Source organism: Oryctolagus cuniculus, chromosome 6, assembly GCF_964237555.1.
Source record: "Oryctolagus cuniculus chromosome 6, mOryCun1.1, whole genome shotgun sequence".
In the NCBI taxonomy this organism is placed as follows: domain Eukaryota; kingdom Metazoa; phylum Chordata; class Mammalia; order Lagomorpha; family Leporidae; genus Oryctolagus; species Oryctolagus cuniculus.
This window is the reverse complement of record NC_091437.1, coordinates 91,433,901-91,453,416: the sequence shown is the minus strand read 5'-3', so window position 1 is coordinate 91,453,416 and position 19,516 is coordinate 91,433,901. Positions and strand designations below refer to the sequence as shown.

General features: G+C 39.3%; 2 protein-coding genes across 10 annotated transcripts in view; one reads left to right on the top strand and one right to left on the bottom strand.

Moving 5' to 3' along the window:
* Positions 1 to 19,516, top strand: part of PDE7A (phosphodiesterase 7A) — a 131,217-nt gene that overhangs the window by 97,589 nt on the left and 14,112 nt on the right. For all 4 annotated transcript variants that reach the window (XM_008255575.4, XM_002710533.5, XM_008255577.4 and 1 more), the window contains 8 exons: positions 970 to 1,033; positions 5,440 to 5,535; positions 8,136 to 8,236; positions 14,173 to 14,304; positions 14,497 to 14,588; positions 16,524 to 16,668; positions 17,603 to 17,699; positions 18,322 to 18,402. In XM_008255575.4, the coding sequence (XP_008253797.1) occupies positions 970 to 1,033; positions 5,440 to 5,535; positions 8,136 to 8,236; positions 14,173 to 14,304; positions 14,497 to 14,588; positions 16,524 to 16,668; positions 17,603 to 17,699; positions 18,322 to 18,402 (808 nt within the window). The remainder of the gene's footprint in view (positions 1 to 969; positions 1,034 to 5,439; positions 5,536 to 8,135; positions 8,237 to 14,172; positions 14,305 to 14,496; positions 14,589 to 16,523; positions 16,669 to 17,602; positions 17,700 to 18,321; positions 18,403 to 19,516) is intronic.
* The window catches only part of MTFR1 (mitochondrial fission regulator 1), a 99,040-nt gene continuing 94,982 nt past the window's right edge, over positions 15,459 to 19,516 (bottom strand). For 2 of the 6 annotated variants that reach the window (XM_070075100.1, XM_070075101.1), the window contains one exon: positions 15,649 to 15,849. In XM_070075100.1, coding sequence (XP_069931201.1) covers positions 15,776 to 15,849 — 74 coding nt within the window. In that variant the 3' untranslated portion in view covers positions 15,649 to 15,775. Of the gene's footprint in view, positions 15,850 to 19,516 lie in introns of all 6 variants that reach the window. The other 4 variants (XM_070075099.1, XM_070075098.1, XR_007918616.2 and 1 more) reach the window with 3 other exon arrangements.

Below are 19,516 nucleotides of genomic sequence, written 5' to 3'. Positions count from 1 at the left end.
TACTTTAAATTTTAACAACTTTACATGTTTTGCTTTTTAGAATGAGAATGTTGACCTATGTATCATTGGTTGTTATTAGTGCTATCATAATTAACAATCTCTACTAGTAGCATCATAGTGTTGCTTGTGTCAGTTTTTTCATAAATGTATACAGTGATGAATTTTTTGGGTACAAAATAAGTTTTCTCTTACAGAGGGCTCCAAAATAATCGGGTTATGACTCTGTGGTATAAAATACTTGGATGTCAGGATGTTCGTGGGATACATTTGCTTGGCTGACATGCACACCATCCTAAAAGTTGATGTAGTAAATTCTATTATTTTATAAGGAAATTGAAAGAATATAAATGAAGTTGGGAGTGTATTTTAAGGAATGAGTAGCAGACAATTTAAGCATGGTATGTCATCACTGTCAGTGTTTGGGTTCCAAAATCAGATGCCAGAGATCCTAGATCTATCACTTTTTTCTTACTTTTTGCCTGCTTTCCCATCTATAAGATAAATGCTGAAAACAGTTTTGATGTGAATAGTCAGGGTGAGTAAAGTACTTATAACAGCATTGGTGATACAGTAAGTAGTAGAGCAAGAACTTTTAAGAGCAGTTGTTGCAAGATTCAAGATGCAGGTTCTAGGTCATGCAACATATGAATCCCACTTCTGTGATGTTAAATTACGTTAGAATCCTTCAAAGTTTCTAGAGAAGTAGATGTAAGTTGAGAAAAACTGCCCTTTCCTGTACATTCATTAACTGAAAAGTGAAATAATGTTTCCTTTTCCAAATAAAATTTATCCCTTTGGACATTTTTTATGCCAATTAGAGATTAAAGAAGTCATGATTGAAAAGGGAATGATACTTGGTATTTCTTAAACCATCACTTTCAATTTTCATTAACTTGTATATGGACTATTTGCAAAAAGAGAATGTTGTTGAAATTAAATTACAGTAGGAATGTCTGGTTTTTGTTTCAGTGTATGCTTGAAAAAGTTGGAAATTGGAATTTTGATATCTTTCTATTTGATAGACTAACAAATGGTAAGTGAAAAATTTGACTTACTCAAGTTAATGTAGTCTTAGATTACTGTGTTGATGGTAGAGCCACCAGTGGGTTGTTGCTTTTCATTTACTTAGGTTATTAGCCCTCTGCAGGCATAGGGAGCGTCATTTTGTCCTCTTTTTTTTAGTGTCTTTTTCTTTCTTTTTTTTTTTTTTTTTTTGACAGGCATAGTTAGACAGTGAGAGAGAGACAGGGAGAGACAGAGAGAAAGGTTTTCCTTTTCCATTGGTTCACCCCTCAAGTGGCCTGCTACGGCCAGCATGTTGCACCGATCCGAAGCCAGGAGCCAGGTGCTTCTTCCTGGTCTCCCATGCAGGTGCAGGACCCAAGCACTTGGGCCATCCTCCACTGCCTTCCCGGGCCACAGCAGAGAGCGGGACTGGAAGAGGAGCAACCGGGACTAGAACCCGGGGTGCTGGCACCACAGGCGGAGGATTAGCCTAGTGAGCCACGGCTCCGGCAGTGACTTTTTCTAAAGAAAAAAACCTTGAGAATTAGTCTCAGTTTTACATTTTGATTATTAACGCTTTGCAGTAATGAAAAGCCAATCCTCCTGCTCATCACAGAGACTTGACAGATTAATGGCTGGCATTATTAATAACCCAAAGTCAATATCATTGTCTCATTATGTTCTTCATTTTTCTTTTTATTTGGTTTCTTTTAGCTTGTGGTCTTTTTTTTTTTTTTTTAATTTGACAGGCAGAGTTAGACAGAGAAAGAGAGAGAGAGAGAGAGAGAGAGAGAGAAAGGTCTTCCTTCTGTTGGTTCACCCCCCAAATGGCTGCCACGGCCTGTGCACTGCGTCAATCCAAAGCCAGGAGCCAGGTGTTTCCTCCTGGTCTCCCATGGGGTGCAGGGGCCCAAGCACTTGGGCCATCCTCCACTACTGCCCTCCCAAGCCACAGCAGAGAGCTGGACTGGAAGAGGAGCAACTGGGACTAGAACCTGGTGCCCATATGGGATGCCGGCACCACAGTCGGAGGATTAACCTAGTGAGCCGCGGCACTGGCCCTTCGCTTGTGGTCTTTTATGATGTCGTCTTTTGATGTTGTGTTCCTGTTGGGATAGTCCAGATTGAATGGTGGGTCAACTACCTGCTGAGAGGGAAGCTCTCAGGCCTGTCTTTGCATACTTCTGAGATGCATGATACGATCAGCAGCATTAGTTCCCTCTGGCACTGGAATGGGGAAGAGTTTGTAGCTAATTTAGGAGGATTTATCAGAATCTACAGGGTAGGGGTAATTTTAAAAGATATGCCCACAGGTGATTCTGATGTGCTTATCCCCTCTTGTATTTAGTTTAGTTTTGTTTTGGGAATTATAGTTTCCGTGCTGTTTAGGAACAGGAGTAGATTCTCTTTGGGAATCATTTTTTTACCTCGGATCAAATATTTGGCCTATTTCTTAGTGCTACCTGTGATTCAGTGTGTACCTCTTTTGTCTGCATAGCTCTTCAACAAAATGAGAATGTATACTGGAAGTCACTGCAGTTTAAAGTGATGAAATGAGTATTTGGTTCATTGTCATACTTTGAAATCATCTGCTTTTTTCTTATTTCACTTTGGAGTAAAGTTTCTTTCATAAGGGAACCAAATATGTAAAATAGGCAAGCGAATACAGCTTTATCTTGGGAATCAGTATAAATCTGCTAGTATTACTGCATTATTTCCTCTACACTGTAAGCCAGTTTATAGCAAAAACTCTCTCTCTGCACACCTTGGGCTTGTCTATTCACTGTTGACAGAAAATAAACTGGACTGGTCTTGGCCAAATGGTGAAGACGGTGACGGTCACCTTCAGCAGCAAAGCCATCCGCCCTGCTTCCCTGCCTTTTTGTTCTACTCTTTTTCTAATTCCCGCCCACTGATAGAGTGTCCTGTTCCTCACCCTGCCCTCACATTGACCCTTCTGTTCAAGAAAGGTTCCAACGTCATTTTACACAGTTGGCCATCTCCTTGAAAATATAGGTAGTGAAATATCAGGCGCGGCACCTTCTGTTTGATTGGGAAATTCCCCTTTCGTAACTCAACACAAATATTACCTTAGTTATTATCTCAAGATAAATATAGACGAAACAATGCCACCCTTACCACCCTCAAGGCTTAGCCTTATATAAACTCTTAACAGCTCATAGCCTATAATTAGGCTACTGGGATGCCTGTCATTTGTTGAAATAGTCGATTGTTCTCTAAATCTTTTTTTTTTAACTTTTCTTTAATGAATATAAATTTCCAAAGTACAGCTTATGGATTACAATGGCTCCCCCCGCCCCATAACTTCACTCCCACCTGCACCCCTCCCCTTTCCCACTCCCTCTCCCCTTCCTCTAAATCTTATTTTTAAAAAGTGCATGTGCTGCTAGTTAGGAGGCTTGATACCAAGAGTGGTGTAGGATGGACAGCAGCAACAGCCAGCAACCTTCATGAGTTAAATGGACCCTCTGTGTTCCCTTTGACAACCTCCTCCTTGAACTGAATTTGTGGAGAACGTGGCTGAATGGTTTCTTCTTGGGCTTGATTCCAGATCATTTGGAGCTAGTAAAAACTGCTACTGCTTAGCCACTCATCTTGATTTTGCAGGTGGTGAATACACATGCAGTTAACTACAGATAACCAAAGTAACAGGCATTCCCTACCTTGTTGGTACAGGCCCCTACCTTGTTACAGGTACAGATCCCTACCTTTTTGCCTCCACAAAAGAAAGTAATTTTTTAATAGTTTTCTTTACAGAGATGAGAGTTGAATGATATGATAACAGCAAGATAGAGTTTATCACCCCTGAAAGCTGTTTGGTTGGCCAAGACACCAGCTGCCAGGCCTGTGTCATAGTCATAGCCTAATTTTGCCAGTGCTTAGTGAAGACCACTTTCCAAAGACTATTGAGAGCTTCTTTGCCTTAGGCAGTCATATCCTTTGGTATATTTTTATGAGGGTAGTGTTTCTATAAATTTCTATAAATTGAATTTTCTTTTCCCCCCAAAAAAATCTATTTCCATTTTAAAAAGTTCTGTGCCTGTATGGTTTTTTGTTGTTGTTGTTATTGTTGTTTTTCTTTAAGATTTATTTATTTGCTTGAAAGGCAGAGTTACAGAGAGACAAAGGCAGAGAGAGAGGTATTCCATCTGCTGGTTCACTCCCCAGTTGGCTGCAATGGCTGGAGCTGCTCTGATCTGAAGCTAGGGGCCATGAGCTTCCTCTGGGTCTCCCATACGGGTGCAGGGGCCCAAGGGCTTGTGCCATGTTCTGCTTTTCCAGGCCACAGCAGAGAGATGGATCGGAAGTGGAGCAGCCTGGACTCAAACCAGCACCCACATGGGTGCAGCAGGCAGTGGCTTAACCCACTATACCACAGTGCCAGCCCCTGTGCTTGCATTTTGTTTAACACAACTAACTTCTGTTGTTTTAAAAATATTTTCTTGACTTGTGTTTTTATTGACTGGTATTAAAAAATCCTCAGTTGGTATTTTGTGAATTGAAAAGGGGGAAAAAATGTTGCCTGAACATTTCTAATTCTGTATGGGTAGTACATTTGAATACACTGGATCTCGTCAGATTCCTTTAAGGTTCTTTCTGGGGACATTACATGTGTCTCTTACTGCTGTTTGCCTGAATTCCAGAATAGGATATTTTGCTATTTGATTCAGATTTCTCAATACTTATTTTAGACCCTACAAATTGGTAATCTGTTAAATTTGGAAAAAGATTTTGGGAGGACCCTATGATAATGATGATAGGCAAAATGAATATGTACATGCACAAAGAAAAGGTGTATGGTCATAACGATAGTGGTAGAGTTCCGCCCGTTCTGTGAATCTTCCTTTCTCCAGCAACAAGCAGATCCTCTGCTGCAAGTAAGGAAAGGGCAAGTGGTTGAGTTCAGAGTCTAGAGGATCTGAAGGCAGCCAGTGATCCATCCTCCTTGTCCTCTGTGGATAAGAATGAACACAGCCTTCGCCCCCTGAAGCTGCCCATGAGGCGGAGTGCTCTGAGCCAGCCCTTGTCAGTTAAGCAAGGCAGAAGAGGGCATGGAACAGAAGTGTGTTGGAGGTCAAATTAGCTAATTCAGCAGGGGGCACTTTGCAGTCTTCTGCTACTGACGTATTTTGGTGCCTTTTAAAAAAATTAGCTTATTTGAAAATGTTTATCTTCCAGTTCTTTGGTTCTGGAAAGCTTAAACAGCAAAAAATTTACTTTTTCTTAAAGAGTAGAGCAAAGATATTACATTGAAATTCATAACAGGTAAAATCAGAAGCTATAAATGGTAGGTAAACAAAAAGGAATTAGTACTCTTCTCTCCATGTTTTTTACTCAGAAATCCATATTGGAAGCATATTATAATCATGTTAGCTTGTATTTCCCACTAATTAATATCTCTTTTCTTTTTAGGGAATAGTCTAGTAAGCTTAACCTTTCATTTATTTAGTCTTCATGGATTAATTGAGTACTTCCATTTAGATATGATGAAACTTCGCAGATTTTTAGGTACGTAATTAACCCATTTAATGGCAACAAACTTATACAAGAACTTGTTAAATTTTATATTGGTTACATTAGTTAGTTAGTGCTCTGTAACAAACCACCCAAAATTACCAGCTTAGGCTACACATTTGTCTAGCTGTTGTGTGTATAGAGCTGTTCAGAGCTTCTGTGTAGTTGAGATCATTTGTGCACCTGCAGTCAGCAACAGGTAGCTGCACATTGGATTTTCAGTCTTTGCCTGGGACCTAAGGTGTGACACTGGATCTGACCTGGCTTAGTTCTTTAACAATTAAAAAGAGCCAGAGTAGTTTGTCACTATAATAAGTTCACATTAAAGACAAGAAACATTTATTTTAGCTTGTTCAAATAGCAATGCAGTTTTCTGAGAGAGAGCTGAGGAGTACAGGCTGCTGTAGCACCACACTCAGAGCTGGCCCCTCTCTTTTTTTAAAAAAAATTATTTAGTTATTTGAGAGGCATAGTTATAGACAGAGAGGGAAAGACAGAGAGAAAGGTCTTTCATCTGTTGGTTCACTCCCCAAATGGCCGCAGTTGTTGGGGCTGGGCCGATCCTGAGCCAGGAGCTTCTTCCAGGTCTCCCATGCAGATGCAGGGGCCCAAACACTTGGGCCATCTTCTGCTGCTTTCCCAGGCCATGTAAGAGAGCTGGATCAGAAGAGGAGCAGCCAGGATACATGGGGATACTGGCGGCACCATGTGGGATGCTGGCACTGCAGGCGGAAGATTAACCTACTGTGCCACAGCGCCGGCCCCCAGAGCTGGCCCCTCATTCTGTGGATCAAACCAGACTGGGGATGAGCTGCGCCTCTTGGTGGCAAAAGCAGCAGAATCTCAAAGTGACAGATGCAGGGAATTAGTGAAAAATTGGGGTTGTTTTGCGTTCAATTTCTTAGATCAACCGCGGCCTGCTAACCAAGATAATACAATGTCTGTACTTTCCTAAGTGTGAGGCCAAAACTTTAAAAGATCAGGCATGTTGCATTTAGATATGTTCTGTATCTGATCCCTGAAATCTCTTTAAAATAAACTGTGAGGATTATGAATATGTTTATATGTGCAGGGTGATATTTACATAATATTGCTCTGCTAGGAAATGTTTCACTAAGTTAAAAAATATTTAGAAAATGTTAAGGAGATCAAGATTCTCTCTTATTTTATTTTAAGGAAGCAGATAATTTTTTCCCTCTTCAGTATGAAACTAATAGAAACTTGTTCTAGCAATCTTGAGAAACTTTTTAATGTATATTTATTTATAATTAGTATACCTGTAACCTACTTATAAATTATAAAAACACATAAAAAGGTAAAAAGGTATTTAAAAAGCTATTTAATTAAAAATTTTTAAAGATTTTATTTATTTGAGAGACAGAGTTAGAGAGAAAGGGAGAGACAGAGAGAGAGGTCTTCTATCCTCTGGTTCACTCCCCGAATGGCCACAACACCTGGAGCTGGGAACTCAATTTAGATCTCCCAAGTGGGTGGCAGGAACCCAGTTACTTAAGCTACCATTGCTGACTCCCAGGATCTGCATTAACAGGAACCTAGAGTTAGGAGCTGGAGCCAGGAATCAAACCCAGGTACTATGATAATAGGATGTAGATGTCTTGATGACTAGATTAAATACTCATCTCTTAAAAAGTTATTTTAAAGGATATGATCAAGGTATATGCAGAATCCTAATGCTCGTTCCCCATCACCAGTGGGTTGTATTTACCATGTTCTAGTAGAATAGCTTTGCTTTGCATTGCTGTGGTATGCTGTTGGAGCCATAGAGCAGGCTTGGTGGCAGGGAAGTCTAGCTGCATCCCTACCCTAGTCTGCTCTTTCATGACTGCATACCAGCCACTGTGCAAGAAGGTAGGATTAACGGAAAACCCATTCCTTCTATTGAAAAACTGATTCCACATCCAGAATTTATATCTCACTGGTGACACGCCAATAGTATTACCTTTATATACTCCAATATCTGCTGTTACCTTCACAAAGATGGTTGATAGCTTCTGTTTTCTGCTGAATTTCCAGTACTGAGAACAGTACCAGGCACAGTATTTGTTGCCTGAATTGCACCAATGTATTTAACTGTGGAAGTGTTTTTTAAACTAAAAGGAGTTGGTGGAGTTTGACATGATAGATTGACAATATAAAAGACATAAAGAAAAAATAAATAACCTACTTTACAAGTGTCACATGGATATATTTCCAAATGAGTTAGGTTTCAGTTTGATGTCATTTCTTTGGGTATATGGTCATGCACTGCATAACTGCATTTCAGTCAAGGATGGACCCCATATATGATGATGGTCCCCTAAGATTGTATGGCCCAGTGATGCTGCAGCCATCTCAGTATGGATGATGTATGCACAGTAAGGAAACTGCCTAATGACACGTTTCCCAGAATGTGTCCCTGCCGTTAAGTGATGGGTTACTACTGTACATATGATCGGGAGATGATTATCATCTCTCTGAATCCAGACAGTTATGGGGATAGCAAAAAATATGAATGGGTCGCTTGTAATTATGACAAATTTGTGCTCTTACATGCTCCCACTTACATTAAAACTGAGATCTTTTCTCTGATGCAGTTATGATTCAAGAGGATTATCACAGTCAAAACCCTTACCACAATGCAGTCCATGCTGCAGATGTTACTCAGGCCATGCACTGTTACTTAAAAGAACCGAAGGTAAGTGGCTGATGTTTGTTTTAGGTGAAAAATCATACGAAGAGTCCTCTAAGTTAGTGGCTGGACTCAAAATCAGAGTCTTCCTTCATAAGAATGAGGTCCAACTTGACCGAGTTTCTGAAGTGGCTGTATTTGTCAGTGCAGCAACCGGGAAATCTGGGCGATGGTCGAGAGAGAGGCAGGAGAAGCCTGACGAAGGCCCTGATCGCTCAAGACCTTGCATGTGGTGTGACGGCATCTGACACTTAGAGCCAGGGCAGGGAAGGGGCTATGGGAGGAAAGTGGGAGGCTTCAGGAGATTAGCCTTGCTGTGCCATGAAAATAAAGTAAGCAAGGTCAGAAAGCATGGATACCTGCCAGGAACTCACTCACTGCTCCCTGGGAGAGGGCCTGGTGGCCTTGTGGAAAGAGAGAAGTGGGTCATTTGTAACATCTCTTGGGGACTGGAATGAACTGGGTGTGTGTTTGTATGCATCTCGGGGAAGGAAATAGAGGAGCCACTGTGTCCTGGTTTGGGCAGTAGAGCAGAAGGTAGACGTCTTCAGCGAGGGCGGGGGGTATGTGCAGAGATGTGCGGCTCCATCTGGCCATGTGGCGTGGAATGGATTTGTGTGATATCCAGGTAGAGATGTCTGAGAGAGAGATGGATAAAAGAACCTGAGGTAGGGGAAGGAAATCAGAGTTGAGATATGATTTAGGAAACATGGGCTGCTCGTGCCAATGAAAGCCATGTCTGCCGGCGCACATTTGAGGTGTATGTATCATGACTTTTTTTTTTTTTAATCAACTTTATCATGGTATAACTTTGATGCAGTATTAAAATATATTGGGTTTATTTTTTTGTATTTAATTTTGGCAAATGTATATTCCCATGTACTCAAATTAATCACCAAGCAGTCTGGCAAATGGAACTACAGAGATAAATTCTCTGAGGTGTGGAGGAGGGTTAAACTGGACAGAGACGCTGCCCCGACCTCTGCACCCAGCTGAAGCCAGGGGTGAGGAAATTGGGGTGGAGCCAGTGAGCGTGGTGGGGAGACATGGACAGAAATGAGTGCAAATGTGATCTTAGACACTCTGTGCCTGTGTAGCTCTGTCCATGCTTACCTCAAACATCTCTCATCGTGAACACTGAGTGCCCAACTCCCTTCCCCCTCATCGTAGTTTACATTTAAAAGTCGGCATTTTAAAAGTGAGTTCTAAAAACGTTGAAGCTGTAAGACCGACTCTTTTACTTCCCAGGCCGTGACATAGCATCGTATTCCTGAGTGTTTGTACTCATTAATTCAGTGCCTGCTCACCGAGCATCTGCTACATGCCAGGCACTCTACTGGTGCTGGGCACGCGGTGGCTCCGTGAGGCTTATGTCCTGGGGAGTGGGAGCGTAGTCGTTGAAGACATGGACGAGTAGGATTTTGACATTCTCTGCAGTAATCACTGCTATGAAGAAACCAAAGCAGAGTAGTGTGCTGGAGAGTGACCAGGTGTATGGCAAGAGTTCTCAGTGGTTGGAAGCTTTTCCGCTGAAACTCAGAGTCAACCATAGAACACTCCAGGCGCAGAGAGAGTTGTGAAAGGCCTAAGTCTATTCAGAGAGACTTCCTGCATGTTCAAAGGTACTTCAAAAGACTCACTGAAGAAATGGAATTTAAAAAGTCAATCTTGGTGCAAAAAAAAGGTTTGAAATCCACACATAGTTTTTTCATGATTTTACATTTTCTAACATACTGCTGTATTTACTGAGAAATTTGTTTACAGCTTATGATTTATATGAAGAGCTGAATATTTGGCTCTTTCTCTAAGTGAAAAAAGAAATATTCCAGGCCCAAGAAATTACTGGAAATTCAAGGAACTGACCCTTCTCTCTGTACATGCATCATCTCTAAATTTCAATGTTTATGCTTTGTGTCCTTAAGGCTGAACTTGGATTAGAAAGCATTTTTCACAGTTGAGCCTAATATCTCATTTATTTATTGACACAATGATAACATTCATAGTTGTGAGCCGAGAAGGAAGTTGTTATTTCCCCTTTTTTCTCATTTTAATGTTTAATCTCGTGTTTGTATAAGTTTAAATTAATTGCATACTTAATCAGAAACTCTACTCAGACTAGGCCTGGATAAAAACCACTTGCACATGTTGCAGAGAGACATCTGCTCTGATGCTGAACCTCTCTCAGTCTTGCGGTACCATTCCCTGCCCCATCCTGCACTGCATGTAAGACAGGTTGCATGCCTGCTAGTTGTTGATGACAAAGTGTAAGACGTGAATGTTGAACTCTGAAATCTTAGTTGTGGAACATGGTGGAAACTAATGTGGACACCACAAGACAGTGAACCCAAATCCCCAACCATACCCCCAGCAGGTGATTTTGTCTGTCTGCCCACAAATGTACACCATCTCCTAGAATAATACCAGCACGAGGTAGGTGCTCAGTAAATGAATTACATTAATGAATGGATGTTGCTCTATGGCTGTAATCTTTAAAATTGAGTAGGTTTTCTTTAAGTATAATGATTCTCTGTTTTCACACTTCTAGATTGTTCCTGATTTTACTATTACAGCTACTACTGTATAAGCCCTCAGTTTGCTTTTTGCTTCCTGAGTGAGGGATCTTTCCTTTAGTAGGCTCTCCAGGCTGACATAATATATCAAGCATCTGGGTACTTTGAAATACTCTTCTCAGTGATCAAACCACTTTAATTATTACCCTCAGCAAGGCATCAGGATTTCAATTAGCTCTTTTCTGCTATTAGATATATGTATTTTTTATTTTGAACTTAGTTTTTTTTCCTTTGTATTTCTTCTTTCTTTATCTCAGTCTGTCTAGGCACTAGTCATTTCCTACAAAATATTTTCCCAGGTATGTGTTTGAATTTTAATTTCACTTTTGGGTTTACCTTTCCCTGTGTTTCTCCACATCATTGCCTCTAAAATTATTTTGAAATTGATTGACATCTTGTTTCAAATGAATTAGACACATGTAATAACCATTACAGTAGCAAGTCTAGCAAGCAATGAAACAAATAGGTTTTTTGTTGAGCAAAGGAAAATTAGCCATGTAATCAGTTTCTGTTTTGTTAGAAAAGGACTCTGCTGATAGTTTTACAGAGTCATGTGAAATCTGACTTTCATGTACATTATATGATTTGCAGTTTCTTCTCCAACTTTCATTGCCAACTATGTTGCAGAATGGAAATAACATTTATCTTTTTCAAAATGTACTCTATAAAGTTATATTAATGTTATTGAATTCCTTGTCTTTGTTATAATACTAGTAAACTTTTCTTTCTGATGAAAGACATTTTATAAAATGCTACATTTTTTGAGTTGAACTTTCCTTTTTTGCATATGTCGTTTGTTTCCAAGCTTATCCCTTTACAGAACTTTGTTTTTTTTAAAAAATTTGATTTGATAAGTACACACACACACACACACACAAAGAGCTCCCATTGGGTAGAAGCTGAGAACTCATTCTGTGTCTCCCATGTGAGTGGCAGGGGCCCAACCACTTGAGCCAGGGCTGCTGTCTCTTAGGGTGTCTATTAGCAGGAGCTGAGCTGGGACTCAAATCCAGGAATTTGGCATCCCAAGCAGTAGCTTAACTGCCAGGCCATCCCTCCTCATAGAAATTCAATAATTCGTTTGTTCTTCCTATTTTTATGGGTTAACTCTTTAAGATCCCTGAGATTGTTTGATGCCATACGTAGTCATACATTAAATTTTTAAATAAGTTCAATTCTGGATTACTGTATTCTCTCTGGATGATGTTTCTTTGGTGAATTTTAGTTCTCTGTTGTAGTTACGATAATATAGTATTTTGCACATTGCTTAGTAAATTACATGTTCATCAGCCAAGCATACGTGTGCCCACATATGTATACATAATACAAAAATACATCCTAGACATTCTTTACCTTCAACCAGCTTACAATTTCCCAGGAGATTCCAGCCCTCAGTGATTTTTCTGACTGAGATGCGCTTAACACAGGGGATAGAAAAAGATCCATTCCGATATAGAAAGAAAATAGTAGAACTTGAATGTAAATTTATTTTTTATCTCACAGTGGTAAGTTTTTCAATTTTCATAATCATTTTACAATATGAAATATATGTTAGTTCAGTAGCACAGTCTGTAGGTAACATTGCTTCGCTGGGTGCCGTGGTGGCGGGTGTGTCAAGTGCAGTAGAAACAGTTTGTCCTTGGTAGGGAGGGGGCTGATGAGAGCAGGATTGGGCCTTGTGAGAGGAGGAGAAGTTTGCCAGAAAATGAGCGGCAGTTCATCAGAAGCAGTGATCTACTCAAGGTGATCATTTTCTGATCATTGAAAATTCCAAGCTAATAATAAACTTTTGTTTACTCTAATAGTTTGCTGTGTCAGATATGTTTGATGACGATTACTGAGAGCAAAATATAATAATTCCTGTCTTAAAAGGTTGTGTTTTTCTGACATGCACATATTATGTATATCATTCTGAACATATCCATCCACTAGGAAAAGATTTTATTATACACTTTAAAAAAAAAGTGTGTGTTTATTTAAAAGGCTGAGAGAGAGGGAGAGATGGATCTTCTGTCTTTTGGTTCACTCCCCAGATGGCCACAATGGCCAGCGCTGGGCCAGGCTGAAACCAGAAGCAAAAGATCTTCCAGGTCTCCCACATGGGTGCAGGGGTCCAAACACTTGGCCACATTCAGCTGCTTTCCCAGGCCATTAGCAGGGACCTGGATTGGAAGTGGAAGACCAGGACATGAAGCAGTGCCCATATGGGATGCTGGCATTGTAGGTGGCAGCCTAACCTGCAACACCACACCACCAGCCCCCAAATAATTTTTTTTAAGTGGTAAGTAAGGCCGCAAAGTTGAATGAAGAGAGTATACTTGATATGCCAGGTGGGCATCTCAATAAAGAACTGAGAGCATCATTTTTCTTTTTTAATACTTATTTTTTTTTATTTAAAAGGCACTTATGGCCAGTTTCGCGGCTCAATAGGCTAATCCTCCGCCTGCGGTGCCGGCACACCAGGTTCTAGTCCCGGTCGGGGCGCCGGATTCTGTCCCGGTTGCCCCTCTTCCAGGCCAGCTCTCTGCTGTGGCCCGGGAAGGCAGTGGAGGATGGCCCAAGTGCTTGGGCCCTGCACCCCATGGGAGACCAGGAGAAGCACCTGGCTCCTGCCTTCGGATCAGCGCGGTGTGCCGGCCGCAGCACACCATCCGTGGCGGCCATTGGAGGGTGAACCAACGGCAAAAAGGAAGACCTTTCTCTCTGTCTCTCTCTCTCTCACTATCCACTCTGCCTGTCAAAAAAAAAAAAAAAAAAAAAAAAAAAAAAAAAAAGGCAGTTACAGAGAAAGGGAGAGACAGAGAGAAAGGTCTTCCATCCACTGGTTCACTCCCCAAATGGCTGCACTGGCCAGGGCTGGTCCAGGCCAAAGCTAAGAGCCCAGAACTCCATCCAAGGTGGCAGGTGCTCCGCTACCTTCCCAGGTGCCTTATCAGGGAATGGATCGGAAGCAGAGCAACCAGGAAACCAGGACTGGGACTAGTTCTCTAATACAGGATGCTAGTGTCACAAGCAGTGGCTTAACATGCCATGACACTGGCCCCTGTGTTTTTCTTTTTAAAGCCTTTATTCCCACCAAAAGAACGATTTATACTTTAGCTACAATTCTAGTTAGGCTCATTAACGATGAAGCAGTAGAAAGATGAGCTCTATAAACTCCATGTGAGCAGGGACACTGTGGTATCACACCCCGCCCCAGTGTCGCGATGAGACCAGCACCTAGCAGAGGCACTGGGTGGTGGTCCTGACCAATCTGCCTGGACAAAAGGGGAGGAGACTGTCATTGCCGCTGGCTGCTGCTTCGCAGCGGCTGCACTGGTGTAGTTTGTTTCAGACATGTTTGTGATTAATTATTCTTTTGTCACACTTCAGCTTGCCAATTCTGTAACCCCCTGGGATATCTTGCTGAGCTTAATTGCAGCTGCCACTCATGATCTGGACCATCCAGGTGTCAATCAACCTTTCCTTATTAAAACAAACCATTACTTGGCAACTTTGTACAAGGTCAGTGCAGTTTTGTCACTCAATACTTTTCTGATTCTAGAGAAATGTGTCATGTATCAAAGGAATAAAAGTAATGGAAACAAATTCTCCATGATATGAGCATTGTAACCAGATCAGTAGTACTGACAAATAATTCTTCATGTTCAGAACTATATTTGTCATTAAGTAGTTAACAGACATACTTTTTTGTAGAATACCTCAGTCCTGGAAAATCACCACTGGAGATCTGCAGTGGGCTTGTTGAGAGAATCCGGATTATTCTCACATATGCCGTTAGAAAGCAGGTAGGTTGCATTAAGACCAACTTAACAACTATGGAAATTAAGTTAGCAAACTAATTTTATAAAGTGCTAAAAATAAAACTGTTGTGTTCAAGGGTTCTGCAGTTTTCACTTTTTGTTAAACTTATTGGAAAAAATTATCTTTTTTTAAAAATTTAGATCAAAAATTTAGTTAAGTTAGTTCTATAGTACAGTTAGTAATATTGTAGTGAATATTCACTTTTATGAAAGACCATCCATGGATTTGAATACAATAAAATTCACTATAAATACAAAATGACTCAACCATAGAGTGCTACAAGTACCACATATTTCCACTTAGTGTTCAGCTGAATAAAACCTTAAGGACTAGTTGCAAAATTAAATTGAATAGAAAGTAAACATTCTATGATTTAGAGTCTTTAAAATCTGTTTCAGGAAGCTTTCAGGCTGATAACAAACAGTATGACTTATCTTCTCAGTGGTATAGTTATGGAGTCACTTCTGGAGCTAAATAATGAATGGAAAGAACAATAGAAAGCACTAATATTTTAGAAAAAATAGTTAATCAGGATATTTAAGAGCCTAACAAAAAGTGTTATTACAAATAAGCCCAATATGATGGTAGTGAATAAAATCTCATACCACTGCTGTAATGTGACCCACAAACCAAAGCCTTTACTAGGGCACACTGAGAGAAAGAAAATGCACTTTAGAGAACGTCGAAAAGACATGTAAACCATCCAAGTCGAGAAAAATGGTGAGGCATAAAAATATGTTTGGATATTAAAATTTGAATTATACTCATTTTTCTTTCCTTTTCCCTTTCATAATTTAAAACAGCTTTATAAAAAAATAAGTGTTTTTGTAATGGCTATAAGGAAAAAGCTGGACTTTATTTTATATTTTTTTAAATCTTTATTCATGGTTACCATTTGGAGTATGACAATACTTCTGGTAAGTGAAATCATTTCTTGCTGTAGTACAAATACAAAGATTGCTTAAACCATATAGAATTTGTATATACAGATCATGGAATTTTTTTTTATTACGACAGATTAAAATGCCTGTTTCATTATTCCCTTTTCATCATGTTTTGCATTTAATGATTAACCCTGTTGAATTCTCAGATTTCAATTACAACTGAAAATAAGGAGGGCTACCTAACAGCATTCTTTCATGTTTTCTTCTTTTAGGGTTTGTTTTGTTTTCTATTCAATACTGTGAGAGTTTTCATCTGACATCACTTTACTGGTCATCCTGCAAAGATAACATTTGCTACAACCTGTTAAAACAAAAGGCAGAACTTTTTTAAGAATGCATTTCTCTTAGTTGACTTGAGACAGTTTGAAAAAATTGTATCATGTATTTGCTATTTTTATTAACATGTTACTTTTTTCCTTCTAGAAAATTTGGATATTAATTTACAGATAATTGGTTTCTTGATTTGACCCTGAAAACATAGTTGAATCTGAACCACATCATATCCTTGGTGGGATCCCCAAAGGATTCCGTCAGGCATTTCAGCAAGATATCCATAGAGACCTGGTTCAGTGGACTGTTTGAATCTTCTGCCCTTAACTCTCAGGCACCCAAAACAGAAAGCAAAGTTGTTTACCCTCAACACAAGAATTTTCCTGAAAAGAATTTTCTCAAACGCCAAACCAAAGTTATATTGATTTTTTTAAGCAAATAATTCCATTTTGGCTGATAAACTAAAGACAACTTTTATGGAATGTTAGCATATTGATGTTTCCCTACAAACTTTCTTGGTTTTAATTTTGATTATTTTAATAGTTTTTTGGGATGCATTCTTTAGAATTAAATTTTAACTCGAATGGCAGTTAGGATAACACACAGTTTTATAAAGTTTCCAAATATTAAGTCTAAACAAACCAGAGTCAAGTAACTATTTAATTTAAAGTCTTATATTTTCTCTTTGTATTTCCCCAACTCCAGGCAACAAATGGAGACTCAGATAGGTGCTCTGATACTAGCCACCGACATCAGTCGCCAGAATGAGTATCTGTCGTTGTTTAGGTCCCATTTGGATAGAGGTGACTTATGCCTGGAAGACACCAGACATAGGCATTTGGTCTTACAGGTAAACAGGGGCTTGCAAAACCTGTATTTCTTGGGTAAATCCAGTGGCTACTACAATAAAAATTAAATATTCTTTTAAAAAAAAGATTATTTATTCATTTGAGAAGCAGAGTCACAGACAGAGAGAGGAAGAGACAGAGAAAAAGTTCTGCTGGTTCACTTCCAAATGGCTGCAACAGCCAGAGCTGGGCCGATCTGAAGGAAGGAGCCTGGAGCCTCTTCCAGGTCCCCCACGTGGGTACAGGGGCCCAAGGACTTGGGCCATCTTCAGCTACTTTCCCAGGCCATTAGCAGGGAGCTGGATTGGAAGTAGAGCATCCGGAACTCGAACCAGCACCCATATGGGATGCCAGGACTGCAGATGGAGACTTAACCTACTTTGCCACGGAGCCAGCCCCCAAAATAAAATATTCTGGAGCATGGTTTTTTCAGAGTGGCTACATCCTTAGGGAAAGCTGAGGAATTTAGTACACTAAGTTTTCAGAAGATCATTTGTGAATCTTTACCTACAAAGGCACCATTGCTTTTGCATTTTTCATGCTCAGGATTTCTGATGAAAACACAATTTCTGTAAATCAGTGATATAATATTCTAACAAATTTTTACATCAAAAAAGTAGGGAAAAGAATTGGATTATTTATTTCTGGTTTATTTATTCATATCTTGTGGTTAATACAGTCCTGTGCTTGTTTTCTTGGTGTTATCAAGCATGTATAATTAGGTTTGCAGTGTTACAGCTTCATGGTCAGCATTAATGTAAACACAGTTGGTAGATCTAGTAGCATCAGGCACTTAATATAAAAAATGAATCTGTTGCAATATTTTCTTAAAGTGTTATTTCTCCTGCCATTGGAGTATACTCATATTTATTAAACTTAGTACAATTAAGGTTTTGCCTTTTTCTCTTAACACAATTTTAATATTTTTGTTGCTAGATGGCTTTGAAATGTGCTGATATCTGTAACCCATGTCGGACCTGGGAATTAAGCAAGCAGTGGAGTGAGAAAGTAACAGAAGAATTCTTCCATCAAGGCAAGTACGGTACTGAGTGATAACTAAACTATTCAGCTCATTTTTTAGTATCATTTGCATAAAATAACCATTTATGAGAGTGTGTCAGTAGGTGTTTGGTATTTTTGGTGACAATTTAGTAATGCACATGTAGCTGATAATATATAAATTAAGCATCTGTTTTAAAAATTAGTAGTCCTCTTTGGAAGGAAGATACACACACACACACTCCAAATCAAGCTGGAAATTATTGTATAGAAAGATTTCTCTGAACTTACTACATCCTTGTCACGTGTAGAGGGCAAGGCCATATGAATTTAAATCCAGATCCAAGGGTCTTTGTTTCAAGTACCTTCCTTCTAAACATTCTAAGTTTTATATTAAAATGCTGACAGAATTATGGTCTTGGGCAATACCTGGTGAAGTTTTCTACTTCCTCCATTTAAATAAAGATGTCACCATGGTAACCTTTTCTATGTGTGAGTGGGTTTAAAGTTATTTAAAGAACTAATTGAGAAGCCATTCTCTCAGAATTAAATATGTTCTTCCTAAGGAATTTACAGGTATGATGAAGATTTTAAATATATATTTAACTAATAGATGTGTTCCATATGAATAATTCTATCTGTTTTTCAATTTGTAGGAGATATAGAAAAAAAGTATCATTTGGGTGTGAGTCCACTCTGTGATCGTCAGACTGAATCTATTGCCAACATCCAGATTGGTAATTATACATATTCAGAGCTAGTTAGAAAAGTGCACTCATTTTTCATATAAAATCCTGCAATGTTCATATCTAGTTTTTAAAATAATTTAAGACATTTTACCCTTGTTTTCTCCTGTTATGACTTATAATTGACTCACAGTTAATCTTAGGAAATAAGATGTGTAACTTTGCAGAGCTGGCAGAAATACATTTGTTTCTGCTGTGTTCTGTTTGTTATTTTTTTTTTTTTTTAGATTTATTTATTTGAAAGCCAGAGTTACAGAGAGAGAGAAGAGGGAGAGACAGAGAGCGAGTGGTATTCTATCTGCTGCTTCATTCCCCAGATGGCCACAACGGCCAGAGCTGGGTCAGGCCAAAGCCAGGAGCCAGGAGCTTCTTCTGGGTCTCACTTGGACCATCTTCTGCTGCTTTCCCAGGCACAATAGCAGGGAGAAATGGAAGTGGAGCAGCCGGGACTTAAACTGGTGCCCATATGGGATGCTGGTAATGTAGGCAGGTTACAATGCCATTTCCTCTGTTGTGTTCTAATGAAAGAATACATTTTTCTCCTATGTAAGCTTCTTTCACACAATTCTTAGCCTGCCTTTTTTTTTTTTTAAATAACCATGGCAATTTTATTCCATAAACATGCATTAGTAGGACATATCAGAACAAGAATAAAATATTCTTGTTTTCTACACCATAATGGTTATACAGCCAGAACAAAAATACAGGAGGTGAATCTTAGAACATGATTATGAACTTACTTAGCTATCATATTCACTCTTGTTTATAAACTTTTTTAGAAAACTTTTATTTAATAAATATAAATTGCGAAAGTACAACTTTTGGATTATAGCGGTTTTTCCCCCATAATCACCCTCCCACCCGCAAACCACCCCATCTCCCACTTCCTCTCCCTTCCCATTCTTCATTAAGATTCATTTTTAATTATTTTTATATACAGAAGATCAACTTAGTATTTACTAAGTAAAAATTTCAACAGATTGCACCCACACAAAGTATAGAGTACTGTTTGAATAGTAGTTTTATCTTTAATTCGCATAGTACAACACATTAAGGACAGAGATCCTACATGGGGAATAAGTGCACAATGACTCCTGTTGTTGAT